Consider the following 15,696-nt stretch of genomic DNA (forward strand, 5'->3'; position numbering starts at 1 on the left):
AAACAAGGCAGGAGGTTGAGTAAATAAAGGGGGAGGTTGAGAAAATTGAGGTGGTGGTTGTGAAAAACCTAAAGGAAATTGTTGATGAGGCGGGAGATCTCTCTTGATATTCAAAGTATGAACACCTTGAGTTAAATCATCAACTGAAACTTGAAGAATGCCTTGATTAAGAATTCCATTTTGACTTCTTAAATTTTGTATTTGAGTGTTAGATACTTGTGTGTTAAGGGCGGGTCTCAGGGGTAATGGCGACGGGGTTGAAGGAGTCAATCAGGGTTCTTTATCTAGTATCTTCTTTCCTTATGATGATTGTCGGATGAAGGGAAAGAGAAAGTACAACGTGGCGCAGTCACAAGTGATAATCTAAATCTGTGACATGTGATCTTAAAGTGTCACGTGTTCAGTTCATAACACTATTCCCCCTTTAATGCCCAAGTTTCCTCTTGCAAACTCTGCATTCTTTCCCCGGGCTGCATTAAAAAACCCGGTGGGAAAAAGCATAGCCCTCTCACTTTCTCCGTTTCCTCCTCTTGTACCTGTTAGCCGCTTCCGGAAATTTTGAATTGAATGATTTAACTAATTCCACACAATTCTTGAGGTTGCTTTCTGGCTCCCATGAGTTATCTTGTGTGCTGAAGTTCTTCCAACTGACGAGATATTCCAATTTATTGAATTTTCTTCTGCAATCTAATATTTCATTAACCTCCCATTCTTCTTGATTGTTGATGATAATCGGTTTGATTGGTTGTTGTTGTCTTTGTGGTATTGAGTCTGGGCTGTGTTTTCGTAGTACTGAGACGTGAAACACTGGATGTATGCCTTTCATCGACAAGGGGAGATCCAATCTATAAGTAGAATTTGAGACTTTTTCATTAATAAAGAAGGGACCTAGCCATCTGTACTCCAACTTAGGGCTCGGCCGTGTAGTTGAGATGTTCTTCCTGTTCAACCACACCTGATCTCCTATGCGCCAATCTGGAGTGTCTCTGACGCTTTTGTCGAATTGGACCTTCATCTTTTCTTGAGCAATCTCAAGGTACTGGCTTAATTCCCTTTGAGTATCGTCTAGCGCTTGAAGTCTTCTTTCTACCAACGGTACACATTGGTCAGCTGACGGGATTTTATTAAACATTGGGTTATACCCATAATTAGCCATAAATGGTGATATTCCCGTCGACTCGTGATCCCTGTTGTTATAGGCGAATTCAGCTGTAGGCAGTAATGACTCCCAATCGTCCTGTCAGTATTGGACAAAATGTCGTAAGTACTGTTCAATAGCTTTATTGACAATCTCACTTTGACCGTCTGTTCTTGGATGAAACGCCGTGGATGGGTGTAACCTGATTCCCAGTCGCTTGTCCAGCTCCTTCGTGATCTGTGACACAAAGATGCTGCCTCTGTCCGAAATGATTGTTTTGGGTGTCCCGTGTAGTTTCCAGACGTTCTTAGTCATGAGGTCCGCAAGGTCTTCTGCCGTCATGGATTCTCTACACGGAAGGAAATGGCTCATTTTAGTTAGCCTATCTACTACAGTGAGGATACTGTCATAGCCGTTTGACAAGGGTAGACCAGTAATAAGATTGTAGCTAATGTCTGTCCAAGGGCCAGCCGGTATAGGGAGAGGTTCCAATGTGCCAAAGGGTTTCCTCGTGCTTGATTTGACTCGCAGACAAGAGTCACAACCGTCTACGTATCTGTTGACGTAGGCTTTCTGCGATGGCCAGGTGAAACTTCTTCTTACAAGGCTCAGTGTTTTGGCCCTTCCCGGGTGTCCTGCCAAAAGTGTGTCGTGCCTGCTCTTGAAAATCATGTACTTAATGTCAGTGTTATCGGGTACTTCTATCTTTCCTTGGTTGTATAGCACTCCATCCTTTACCGTGTAGTTCTTCGTCGCTATCTTTGTTTTAGTCGAGATGGGGTTCAATGCAATATTCATCAGTTCCTGAATACGCTTGCACTTCTTGTTGGCTACTCTTATCTGGTTTATGATTTCATTGTCTGTGCTTATAGGCTGATCAACTGTCTTGTCTTCTGGTGTTTCTTCTAGAACTCCTAGCACATCAATTTCAAACCAATGATCCGCGTTCTCGAGGTGAATTGTCTCATCTTCAAAGAATCCGTCGACTGCGGCTAACTCGACAGGGAAGGTGTCAGGTGTGATATTCTCCTGCCGCAAGAGTTGTCCAAATGATAGTTTATCTTCGTCGTCCGGTGCTAAATCAGGTCTACGTGATAGTGCGTCTGGCTTTGCTGCATGGCGACCTGGTCGGAATTTAATCTTGAAGTCAAAGCACCCCAAAGTCTCAGCCCACCGAGCTTGACGTCGTGTGAGTTGTTTCGTAGTCATAAAAGATTCCAAGTTCCTATGGTCGGTGTAGACAATGACATCCAATCTATTAGGGTTACCTTCTAGATAGTGACGCCATTCTTTGAAAGATGCAATGATTGCCAGTAGCTCTTTGTCAAAGATCTTGTAGTTACGCTCAGCCTGGACAAGGGATCGTGATAGGTACGCAACCGGGTGTAGCTCACCGTCCTCGTCGCAACGTTGAGATAGGACAGCACCTAGTGCGAAGTCAGAACAGTCGCACTCAAGAGTGAAGGCTTTATACGGATCAGCTATCTTCAAAACCGGGGCTGATGTGAAAGAATTCTTGAGGCTCTCGAATGCCTCTTCGCACTTTTCATCCCATAAGTAATGAGTATTAAGTTTGGTCAGATTGTGCAATGGTCGTGTAGTCTTAGAAAATTGATTTATAAAACGTCGATAGAAGTTCGCAAATCCTATGAATTGTTGTAGTTCTGACACATTTTGAGGGGCTGGCCAGTCTTTGACGGCTTTGACTTTTGTTGGGTCCATGCTGATCTTATTCTTCGAGATGATGAGTCCTAAGTATTTGACTTCTTTCCTCGAGAACTCACATTTTTCTGGTTTGAGCCATAGGTTGTGTTTGGCGAGGATGGCTAGTACACTATCTACTGCCTCTTCGTGGTTCACTCCGGATTTTGTGTAGACCATGATGTCATCTAGAAACGCGGCCACGTCTTTACCAATACGTCCCAATAATATATCTTGGATGAAGTATTGAAAATACCCGGGCGCTCCAGTTGGGCCAAAAGGCATTGTCAACGGTGCGAATTGGCCCTGCTTGCATATGAATGCAAGTTTGTCCTCGTCCCCTTCCGCCACTCGTAGATTGCCGTACGCATTCCGCAGGTCGAGTTTTGTGAAGTCTTCAGCATCTAGGAGGCTGTCTACCAGATCCATAGTTAAGGGTAGGGGGTACTTGTTTTTTGTGGTTAAGGCATTGAGTTTCCTATAATCAAAGCAAGGACACAGATTGCCGTCTTTCTTCCCTGTGAAAAGCACAGGGGCAGCCCATGGAGACGTGGTGCGACGGATAGTCCCGTTCTCAAGTCCTGTCGTGATCATCTCTTCTAGCGCAGCATTTTCTGCTGGAGATAGAGGAATTATGCGACTTGCCTGAGGCTGCGCCCCATGTATCAAGTCCACTTGAAAATCGTATCTTCTTCGTGGTGGTAACCGTTGTGCGTTAGATTTCTTGAACATGTGCAAGTGTTGGTGGTAATATGACGGGATCATTTCTTCAAGAGTCTTCACTGGAGCGGATTTCTTCTCGTCAGCAGCTAGTCGAGCGGACGTGGACCATGATGTCTTCGCGGCGTCGAGGTGTGTGTAAGAACTATTCAGATGATGAAGAGGCTTGCCAGCTGTTCGAGAATGAATGGGTGAAAGGGCAATAGCAGACTCACATTGCGGGGGCATCAAAACCTCTAATAAGATGTTAGCCCCCTCGTCACTGTTCCTAGTGTGCCCCTCAGGCTCCATCTTGGGATCGTTGGGGTTCTGGGTTGGAATGGACGAAACCGTGGGTACGGTCGCAATATCAGTGTCAGTCATGTCAGTACATAATCCATTTGTGAGCGGTTTTCGATTGATGTCGTCCTTGTTGGGGTTTTCTGGAACACTAGCGGGGAAAATCGGGTTGTTATCTGTTTCACTACAAGGTTTATGGGAAATGGTGTCGAACTCACATTGCGGGGATGCTAATGTGTCAGAACTGACACACATCCCCTCGTAACTGCTCCTAGCGTCCCCCATGGGGTCCATTTCATGGCCTTTTGAGGGTTTGGTCGGGCAATACAAAACCGTCGACACGGTTGCAATGTGGGTGTTGGCGCATTTGATGGTGCCGTGCTGCCAGTCGATCAGGTCGGAATGAGTCTTGATCCAAGGCATCCCCAGGATGCCGTCGTAAGAGTCCTTAAGGCGTGTAATGACAAAAGGGGTGGGTTAAATGTCGGATGCAATGAAAAGGTGTGTCTTGAAGGTGGATCTGCTCTCAGAGCCGTCAAATCCCGTGATCATTTGGTCGTTGGGGTCTGCTCCTTCAAGGAGGCCGTAGTTAGTGGCAAATGACTCGCTCAACACATCATGTGTGGCTCCAGAGTCGATGAGGAACGTAGCTGGGTGGGAGAAGTTTGTTGTGGCTCGGGGGTTTTGGGACGTGGACAAGAAAGTGTGTAAAAAGATACGCGGATCATTTAAATTGCATGTTGACAATCTACTAGAACCCACACTAACATTCCTTGAATCCCCCAGTTGGCTCAGGATTGGCACAACCTTCATTCCTGAGCTCCTCCATTTTTTGACGTCTCAGCTCTACTACTATTCTCCAAACTACTACTCTGATTCTCCTCTCTATTGCTCAATGCCGCTATCTTCACCTCTAATTCAGCTATTTTAGAATGGTATCCACCTTTCCCCTTCCCTCTTCTTTGATTTTTTCTATCAGGACAATCAGATGATATGTGACCATGACCATTACACCTAAAGCACAATCCAGCTCTCATGCGCTTTGCGCGTTCATCCTCAGACAGGCGTACATAAGCAGCTGATAAGTCCATAGCGTTCGGGTCGTGTACGTTAGTGGTGGCGCTTGGCGTATGAAAAGACGTGTGAGCAGCACCGTGAAGTTTGCTGTCGATCTTGATGGCAAAGTTTGCAATTTGCTCAATAGACGTGAAGGTGTCTTGAGCCATCACCATTGCCACTCGGATTTCTTTCTTTAATCCTTGCTCGTACTGGCTTATCAAGGTAGGCATTTCCCAACCCGTAGAGGTCGCATGTATTTTGAACTCGTGGGTGTACGCGGCTACACTGGTCTTCTGAGACAGGCTTTGTAAAGCACGTTCCGACTTTGCCTTTTTCTCCGTATCGAAATACATGGCCTTAAAGTTCGTGACGAAACGCTTGAAGGTAACTAGGTGAGACGTGGATTCGTCGAACAGTTCTTTGGTAAGGGGTTGGGCCCAGCTGCTAGCAGCGCCAGTGAGGTACGACAGAGCGAAGACCACCTTGGTTTTATCGTTAGGGAACAGATAAGGATGCGCCAACATGTAGAGTTGGACTTGGCTTGCAAAGATCTCGGCCGGTTCGCCTCGAACTCCGCTGAATCTGTCAGGCGCCGCCACTTTAGGACCCTTAGGGACAGGCGCTTCAGCTTGTGGAGCTGGGGCTGTAGGTGCAGGAGTACTACTCGTAGTAGATTGTCTCTGGGATTCGATCGCAGCCAGACAAGCCTCGGACTGCTGGAATCTGGCTTCAGCCTGTCCGCGTAAGATGCGTTCTTCTGCTAAAGAAGCAGTGATCTCCGCCAGCTGGCGTTGGATGTCTTCAAGGGCATTCATCTCAGGCTCGGTACAATTAAATTCGGCGCTGGAAGATGCAGAATCGGCGTCGAAGAAAGGAATCGCTGTATCGTTCTCAGATTCGGTGTCGTCAAGTGGGGTTCTGTACGTAGGAGACGTTGTGGCGATAAGGTTTGGTACGGGTGAGGTCTTTTAAGGTTTTAGCTGATGGGTAATCGTGGGAATCGGGGAATCGTAGTTTGAGCGGGGTTATCTGGTATGATATTCGAAGGTGTTCTGATTCTTGCTGTATCTGCGGGTCTTGATCAATATGATCTAATCCGGGGTAATGATAAAGTTCAATATAAGGTTTCTAATCTTCCTGAATTCTAGATCTACGAGTTCGGTTCTTTTCGATCAGTCTTGTTCGTTCTAAATCAATTAAAGTCTAGTCCTCGAATCCCGTCTATAGATCCGACAATATGTTAAGGGCGGGTCTCAGGGGTAATGGCGACGGGGTTGAAGGAGTCAATCAGGGTTCTTTATCTAGTATCTTCTTTCCTTATGATGATTGTTGGATGAAGGGAAAGAGAAAGTACAACGTGGCGCAGTCACAAGTGATAATCTAAATCTGTGACATGTGATCTTAAAGTGTCACGTGTTCAGTTCATAACATTGTGATTGAAGTTGATGAACTTCATTCTGTAATTGTTTGACTTCAGGATCTGTTGGTAGTTGATGAGGATCAGGTCTTACACTCTGCATGTCAGATAAAGGAGAGATGTTGGTATTTCCAGTTCTAGGGTTCCAGGGATCCATTTCAAATTTCTTTGTCACTTTCTGAAAATATTGAAGTATCTGGTGAAATCTCTTCTGAAAGATTTCTAAAATGATGAAAAGCTTCAACATATGCAATAAAAAGTAAATTATTTCCAATGTAAATGATATCACAGTAAAAGGATTTTCTTCAGGATGATCCAAAAATGGTAATAATTTAAATAACTGCAAATTTTTTTCAGTCGTATTAGTAGTCAAAGAATGAAAATATTGAATATGATAAGTGTGAGAAACTGAAACACTAAACATAAAATGTAAAAAGATAGAAAGTTGTTTTTATTTATTCATAGTTTAAGGACAGCACTATTTGGCGCCCGATTTTTAAGACCCAAAGCCCGGATGTCGGATAGTCGCACATTTGCAGCCCGGTTTGGAATTCAACCGGGCTGCATCTAATTTCAAACCAGGCTGCTATTTAAAACCAACTATTTCTTCAAGAAAGATCCTTTGCTTGTCTCCATCACACCATACCTCTCCATTCTTCTTGGATGTATCTTGATATAGAAATGAATGATTCAAATTATCCAAACACTTCATTTAACCTCAAAGAAAAATTGTGTTGCTTTCACTTGTGCAAAGAAAGAGAAGAAAAACTATAACACACATAGGAAGGTTGAAGAGAAATCAAGGTGATATGATGATATGATAACAAACAATTGGGTTTATAAATCTGATCAAATCTTGATACAGAACAGAGGAAAGCAAATCAGTAAAGATGAAAAAAACAAAAAAACAACGGTGATTAGAGACTAGAGTCAGTCAATGTTTCAAATCATAAAGAAAACTAGCCATTTGGGCGGCGGGCGCCGCACTGGGCCTTTTGATTGCATGAGGTCTGATTTCAACAACTACTCAAATTCTGTAGTTATGAGAAAACATTCTTGTGGTGGCTACCACACTGAACTTTTTAGATTTAGTTGAATAGTTTGATTACTAAAGGCATGTAGCTGTATTTTGGAGCTCAAATGCATTTCAAGTCAAATGTGGAGCAACCCATCCAATGAATTTGATTCCAACCCAACAGGACAGGCTATAAGTGTGGGAAATGAAGCCAAATCTGGATAAAATCACAGCCACCAATTGATTTGGTTCATGAAGAAGTAGCTTGATGAGGTGTATGCTGAAAGTCATGCTTGATGCTAGACAATGCTTTAAAGCTCCATGATCAGCTTCAACGTCTTTTGATGACCACAGCAAGATCAATGAGAATTCATAAATCAATCAGATACCTTCTAAATGTATCAATCTTTGATCTCCTTCAACCAAGAACATTCTAGATGATGAAGGGCAGAATTTTATCAGAATGAAACTGGTTGATGATAATTGAAGTGAAATTGTAAGCAATGATTTTTGACTTTGAAATTGTAGATTCTCTTGCAGTCTGATTTTCCAATTCTTGAGGTTCTTCAATTATTTGATGTGAATCTTTCAAAATGCCAATCTGGAACATTCAACTGGTACGCATACAATGAAATTACCCACTGTGGAGTGTTTCTGAGGTGATACACGGTCAGAAAAGGGATCAAGTTTATATTATTGTGACATCTTCTGAAGATCTGTCAGAACAAAAATATGAAGTTTGGAAGACGGGCTTGCGATAAGAGCAATTAGAGACTGTGATACAATCTTCAGTTGAAGATGATTTGCCTCAATCAACACAGATTGTATCTAGTTAAACAAATTATGAGTATCAAGATTGTTTGATGGATCATAATAAATTATTTACCTTGGAGCTTCATTCGTGAAAGATTCTTGCCACTCAATCAGATACTCCTGGATCGACAGCTCTACAGCAGAAAACCCAACCCAATAAGTAAACTATAACCCAACAGATGTCAATTGTCTCTAAAAAGTTCGACTTACCATGAAAAGCCAATCAAATTAATCCTAGCCGATCATATGTAACATCATGACTCTATCAACATCAACAAATCATTAAAATGATTACCCAAACTTCAACAGCTTTTTGATCCAGCAGAACAAATTACCAATTTTTGAGTCTTTCAATTCCCTTGATCTAGTTTGATTTCCGGTGCTGATGAAGGTTTTTGCTCTAACTGATGAAGTTCATTCATTGAAAGTAATGAAAGATCATTTCTAGATTGTTTAATTCCAGTTTTGATTGATTTGATCGATTGGTTTGTTCTTAAATCTTCTGTTCCTTCTTCTACTACAAATTTAAATATCTCATCACTTTCTTCAGTGCTTAACGCGTGTTCTGTAGTAGAGATCTGGGACTGAAATTCATTTAATAGACTGTACTTGGTTCTAGTGATCGGTAATGGATCATTACGCTTGAATCCAAAAAAGAAGAGTTCTGTCATTGGTTTGAAATTGAGATGATGATTACAGTCTGAGATTGAACTTACACAAACAGGAGTTGATAGAGTTAAAAAAGAAGATTGATCAGGCGAAGTCAAAGTCTGAGCAGAAGAAGTTGAAGGACTCGTATATCAATCTAAAGTAGGTTTAATGAATTGTTCTTGTAGTTCTTGTACTGTTGCTGCTGGTTGTGGTTGCAGTCAATGTTTTGTTGCTTACGCAATAAGATTTGATTTGAGTTGGGTTTAATGAGATGAGAGTTTGGATAAACAATAGTACATTGACTAATGTCAATCCAAGATTTGAAAGGCAAGTCATGATGATGATGATGATTTGTGAGAGTGATACCATTAGTCTGATTGATTTCATTAGATTGGTTTTCATCGATCATGATGATGATGATGATGAGGTCATGTATATATGCAGTGTGATCAACCAGGTTCAATGTTTGATGGGAAGATTGGTTTTCGAGTAGTCTTTCTTGGTCTTTTGTGTTATATTTTGATCGATCGACTTGTTTTGTTATAAATTTGAATTATCACTTTGTCAAATATGCTCGTATGCTGTGAAATGCTTTGAAAGGTAGCGCCATTCCTGGAAGTGGAGGGATCGAGGAGTTATAACAGTGAGAATGTAAACATTGGTTTCTAATGTTTTGATGTTCATTCAATTTGATTTGGTTAAATGGCTTATGATCCATTGGAGCGTGGTTGAGAAGAGTACGGATCTTCTATTGTAAGATCCAACACTTTTCTTCTAAAGGATGTTCTAGAAATAAAGTAGAACCATTCCAATCTGTCGGATCGATTTCAGATAGACGTCCCGACTCATCAAAAGGTATTATTCAGATTTTGTGATATCAGAGCTTCGGATCTATTGATTGCTATCATTTTCAAAGATGGGTAAGATATATATCAACATCACATTTCTTGAAATCGACACTTGATAGAAAAACGATAAAGACCTTTTGGGCATCGGGCTACGTGATTGTTTCGATCGGCTTGAACTTGTCCAATCCAAAGGAAGCCAGAAACTTGTGAGGTCTGTATCCAGAAAACATGTTAGAAGCATATGAGCACTGGGAAAATGCATTCAATTTGTTCAAACAATCCTCAGTTGTTGGGTATATTATAGGCTAGACTGATTGATTGATTGGGTAGGTTGAGTGAAAGATGATCATAGGACTCAAGAATTGGAGTAAAACAACAGTCAATATGATATCAGAGAAACATCGAGTAAAGATCAACTCACTAAGAGATCTCAAAATCAGTACAATTTTGTCCAGACCTTCAAATCTACGATCTTGAAAAGGTATCAAGTTGATTAATTTGAAGTAGGTGTTTCTAACCAAATAATTGATAGCATGATGTGATCAGGAAACAAAATCAAAAAGACTGATCAAACAAACAGACAGTCCTCCATACAAAAGCTAGACATGAACGGACAAAAAGCTATGTTTCTAGAAATGCGCTTAAGAAGAAGAGTTTGGGGTGATCGGGCCTAAAACAAATAATGAGAGAATAATCAACAAAAAAATAGTCAGTAATCCCAAACAGCAGCTGTGAGACAAAGTGGAAAGATGAAAAGAATACCTTTCAGCAAAACAGTTGAAATCAGGAAAGTCTTGAACAGATTGTCTTGTCAGTTGAATGAGCCATCTGCGGAATTAAATTGTTGGGCGGAGTGAAGCATATTAATACAATTAAATGCATACGGCTGAAATGTGGTGAGCAAGCGTACACATGGTGGTCCTTGGCCATCAACTGGGAGCAGTGTGATGTTCAGCTGAACCAAGATAGGGTGCTTTGAAAAGGTGTATGGAGGCCTTTAGGGGCTATTAATTAAGAGGAGGCTTGGTTGGCTCAACAATCAGGCGAGTGCAGATTAGCACGTAGATGATTGCATTTGAAAATGAATCATGATGGAAAATGTGAATTGATCTGCAGTGAAGGGTTTCTGCCATGATCAAAACTTGGAATTCACGCTAATGGTGGATTTTGTCAGGTTTTGTAAGCGAACCTGGTTTGCGTTTAAAATTTATGATCATTAAGATCAGAAACGATCAAAATTGACATGACTTGCTGTACAAGATTGAGTTCTACCTGAAGAAAATTTTGTTCCTGTCCCAATATCTATGAATGTAATGATTCTTAGTATCAACTGGAGTTTTAGAGTACTGGATGATTTTCCAAATGAGGACAAATGAAAAGGGGCTGTCAGATGATGTTGAGCCCGGATTTGGCTGCGGCTGCGCAGAAATTTGGCTGGAATGGGCTTGGGTGTGTGAAAAAACACGGGTATAGCCCCGAATAAACCGGGCTTCGGGGATTATTCAACCGGGCGCCAAATAGTACAGCTGTGACCCGGCCCTGAGTGTGACGGGGCGGCCCCAGGGTATTGCCCGGCCTTGGGCAGACCCGAGGGGATCCAGAAAACACTCAGGGCCAGCCAGGGCACACCCTGAATTGATTTTAAGAGGTAAAAGGGGCCGTAGGGGGGGATTTCTGGCGTTTGTTGCACATCTAGGTGTATAAAATTGTACATAAACCTTATATCAGCCTACTCAGACCTTGGAGAGAGCCATGGGACCCAACTCAAAAGGCGATTTTTTAGATTATTCAGCAAAAGATATGAGGGGTACCGGGGTGGACCCAGCCGCCTGGGTGCTCACAGGGCTTTTATGACCCTTATTAAGTAGGTTTTGGTGTGTCAGGGCGCGTACTGTCTGCTTCCAGAAAACCAGCGGGCACAGTCGGCCAGGCGGGGCCAGGGCCGGGTCACAGCCCTACCAAATAGTGCTGTCCATAATTTAAATGGAATTGAAAATAGAAAAAATTAAAGGATAAAGAAAAAGGTTTTCAAAATTTAAATTATCTAAGGGCCCGTTCTGCTGCGTTTCCCAAAAAGTGTAATTTGGTTATATGATTTACCAACCAGTTGTGCAAAACAGCTATCAAAAGATCGCCACGATCGTGATTGAACTTGACAAAGTTCAATCAAGAGAGGGGCAAAAAGTGTTTTTTGTCTGAAAAACAGCCTCAAGGCTGTTTTTCAGATCCTGTTTTTCAGATCAGTTGAATATTCGTGATATATGATCAGATATATTGATCATATATTGTTGCCAAACATCACCTCTTTTTCAAAACTCATAAAAGATTTTGAATGAAAAAGGCTTTTTAGATTCGGTGATCTATAACATGTTATAGAGTTTTACAAGTGTAGCCAAACGGGCCCTAAGATTTTGAAGAACAAAATTAAAATGTGATGGTTGTAATGATGCGCGCATCATTACAAACATATCACACTTACTATAAACATATACATAACTTAGATACTTAATCCTTAGACTTAACATTTTCCTTTTCCTTCACTCGACGCTCCACGCTATACTGACTCCTTAGGGAACTAGAACTGATTCTATTTCTATACCTTTGGAGTCAGGTGAGCTTTCAATATATTTCTTTATTCTTTTATTATTTCATTTCATTACTATTTGTACATTCCTGAGGGAACTAGAACTGATTCTATTTCTATACCTTTGGAGTCAGGTTTAATAAATAAAGCAGTTACTTGGGTTCTAGACTTTCAAGTCCACTTTGTGGCACAGTGACCCGTTCCCTCCGAGAGAATACTTGCCTTCAAGTGAGGACAACATCAGTCCTTTACACTTTTTTTTTCTCGAACCTACACCTTTACCTTCCAAACGACTTCGATTACTTCAGAAGAACTTAGTTCTTAAACTTAAAAGATCCCGGATTTTCATACTTCATATTTTAACTGAATCTTATCTACAAAAAAAGAAACCTGCATTAGAACTCTTCTCATCGTTTCGTATTACCATTTATGAACCCCACACGATCAACTCGTAGCGTACCTATAGACATCATACCTCGTGTTGATAACCCCGAAGCCATCTTACGTCAACCTTCAACTTCTCCGCACTTTCATCAGCGATCCATCGAAGAAGCGGGAAGGTATACATCAGATAAGGTTCTATTCGCCAATCTTCCACCCGCAGTACAACCGGCTACCAGCAGACCATACTTACCGCCGACATCACCTGTCGCGTCACGAAGTACTTCCACCTTACCGGGCACCTTCCCTCACTCACCTGTTTCATCTCGTTCACCCTTAAAACGGGTACAAACAGAAGTCAAACGACTCGAGTTAGACGTCAGCGAAAGGTCATCTAGGCCTATTCACCCGTCTCCCCTTCAGACTACCACCAAGATGACGGGAAGAAGCGACGGGTCTACGACCCCGATTCCCCCGTCAACAGATGAATTGCTCCGCGCTATACTCGCGACTCAACACGCTGGACTGCAAGCAGCAAACAAGTCTGCCCAACGTATCGCACGATTGGAAGAAGACCGCGTCAGGGCAGTGCAGGAGTCTGTGGAACGAGTGGCAGAGCTAGAAGAACGGCTCTTGAATTTTCAACTGAATGCACCAATTCAGCAAACTTCTTCACCACCTGTGGAACTGGAGAACCGTGGATTGGACCTTTCCCGATTCAAATCATCGGAGGGACCCCAATTCAAAGGACCCTACCGTGACACGGAGGCCTTTTTGAAATGGTTTACTTCGTTAAAAATCTTCTTCTTAGTCAAGAGGATCGAAAAGGATTCGGATCGAATCATCTTGACTGGCTCCTACCTGCTTGAGACCAACTTACAGGCATTTTGGGCTCATAACATCGACAACTTCAAAACGATGACCTGGTCTGAGTTCAAGGAAAAACTTTTCCGAACTGCCCTACCTTCTGATTGGAACGACAAGCTCAGAGAGAAGATTCTCACGCTCAAGATGTCGGTAAACGAAGAATTCAAGTTTTTCAGCACCCGGGCGAGATCTATACAGTCTCTCATGAACCACGACCAGGTGGAGATCGATGACTTCACCTTGGCTTCGCACATGGTCTTAGGTCTCCTTCCGGAACTGAAGTCTACACGCCGTTTAGATGGGCCATTGGTGCGAGAAGGATTTGATTTCATTCAGTTCGAAGAAAGATGCGATTTACTGTATGAAGATCTGGTTGTGAAAAAAATCATCACTAGACGCACCTGTGGCCCCTAGATTACTCGGCCCCGAACCGAAGATAATGCGTGCATTATCATGGGATAGTATCCCAAAATTGGGTCGCAGATGAGGCCAGAGCTGCCAGAGTAGTCTGAGAAAATTTTTCAAAAATAGCTTCCAAGTTTCCACAAATTTACCTCATCAAGTTATGATATCATATGACTTTTTCTATGTTCTGAACACCCATTGGGATGTATTCAGAAATTTTTAGCCCATCTCACTGTCATCAGACACCTCTAAGAGGGATAAACGCGCTCAAGCTCACAATCTGGCTCATCTGACCGAATCTGGCTAAGCCTAGATTCATCTGACTGAGTCTGGCAGCCGACTGGACTCTGGCCTGTGTATTTTTTCAAACCAACTTCTCAGATTCATCTGGCCACACATTCATCAACCAGTTGACACCGCAGCTTCAGCAGATGAGTCTGCATTTGTTTACCAAGCACCGTACATACAAGTCCCAGATGAGTCTGTTTTTGTTTACCGAGCACTGTACGTAGTCGTACATACAAGTCCAACTGATTCATAATCTGACTTACCCCATACATTCCGAACACCATTCTACATGGAGACTTCAGATACATAGCGATATCCACGTGCAACAACTCGGGGGAACTCTCATCTGGCCTCATCTGACCCCTCTTCTCTCACACAGCTTTTACTCGCTCAGGGCTAATACATATGGTAAGACTTTGAGGGGCAGTCTCATCTGGGTTCATCTGCCCCTCCCTTCAACACTCTTTCTGCGTCCTCAACCATTAAACATAAAAAGCAGAAATCTGACTTCTCTCACTTTTCCTATATATCACACACCGTTGTCAGTCAGGAAATACTATTCCACCATTCTCATTGTTTTCCAACAAATGTAATTGTTAATGTTGAAACAGAAATCTTAAATAATCATCCATTAAGAGTGGTATGTAGCATGTTCTTCCACTGAGCCTCCAAAACTTGGTCTTCGGCAATACTGGCTTCAGAATATTGCCGAGTGTTGTGCAGAAGGGACACTAGGTAGATGTCCCATCTAAAGATCAGACGGGCATGATCAAGAAAGAGCCCATGATATAAAGACTCCAAGGTATCGCTGCACTCCTCCCAATTTGTCTTGTTAACAATCCGAGATGCCTTGCTGCCCTGCACTAATTCTATTGGAAGAACCATGGCGGTTGGGTCCCATCCTGAGTATACAAAAAATAAAGAAGTATAGTCAAATTCAGTGTAACAGAAAGAACAATCAAGTATCATCCAAAGAAAGGCTAACCTGACTGTGCAAGCATGAACACCTTTTGTATTTTGGTGTCCGTTTCCAGAGACCATCTAAACATCTGTCGTACCTCATGTGCAATCCGCCTCAGTTCCTCTTCGCACCGGCAATACAACAAATAAGCTTGAATGCCCTTCTGGGTGTCTGCATCCACCGCCCAATTTTCATCTGGATGCGTGAGATGCCCAAAGTTCCAGAAGGCGTCATCCAGAGTCAACGATTTTGCTTCCTCCAGCGTAAAGTTGATCAGCGGGGTTTCGTCTGGATACAAAAGGTTGTACTTTACAACAAGATCATGAAAGGTCTTCCACTTCGTTCGAAAGATTGTCTGTTTTGTAGTCATCACAGCCTTCATACGTTGCTGCTGTGTTGTGCCTACATAAAACGGTGAGAAAAGACTTCAGCTTTCATTCTCATCAGTTTTGTACCCCCGACAAACTTACCTGCCTCCCATTTTTTTGCCAATTCAATAATTCCAACCTTTGCCTCATATACTTTTGCCTTTGCCACCCTTATCTGTATCAATAAACACCCCCGTGGAT

At 42.4% G+C, this 15,696-nt stretch overlaps 1 protein-coding gene across 1 annotated transcript; it reads right to left on the minus strand.

The window, feature by feature from the left end:
* Positions 1-8,492: 8,492 nt before the first annotated feature.
* On the minus strand, positions 8,493-9,129 carry MELLADRAFT_105346 (uncharacterized protein; the record flags this gene model as incomplete). Its single annotated transcript, XM_007408779.1, has 3 exons — positions 8,493-8,783; positions 8,859-8,912; positions 9,031-9,129. 3 exons carry the CDS (start codon positions 9,127-9,129, stop codon positions 8,493-8,495), a joined length of 444 nt encoding a protein of 147 aa, XP_007408841.1.
* Positions 9,130-15,696: the final 6,567 nt, after the last annotated feature.

This window comes from Melampsora larici-populina (assembly GCF_000204055.1).
Source record: "Melampsora larici-populina 98AG31 unplaced genomic scaffold MELLAscaffold_13, whole genome shotgun sequence".
NCBI classification, from domain to species: Eukaryota; Fungi; Basidiomycota; class Pucciniomycetes; order Pucciniales; family Melampsoraceae; genus Melampsora; species Melampsora laricis-populina.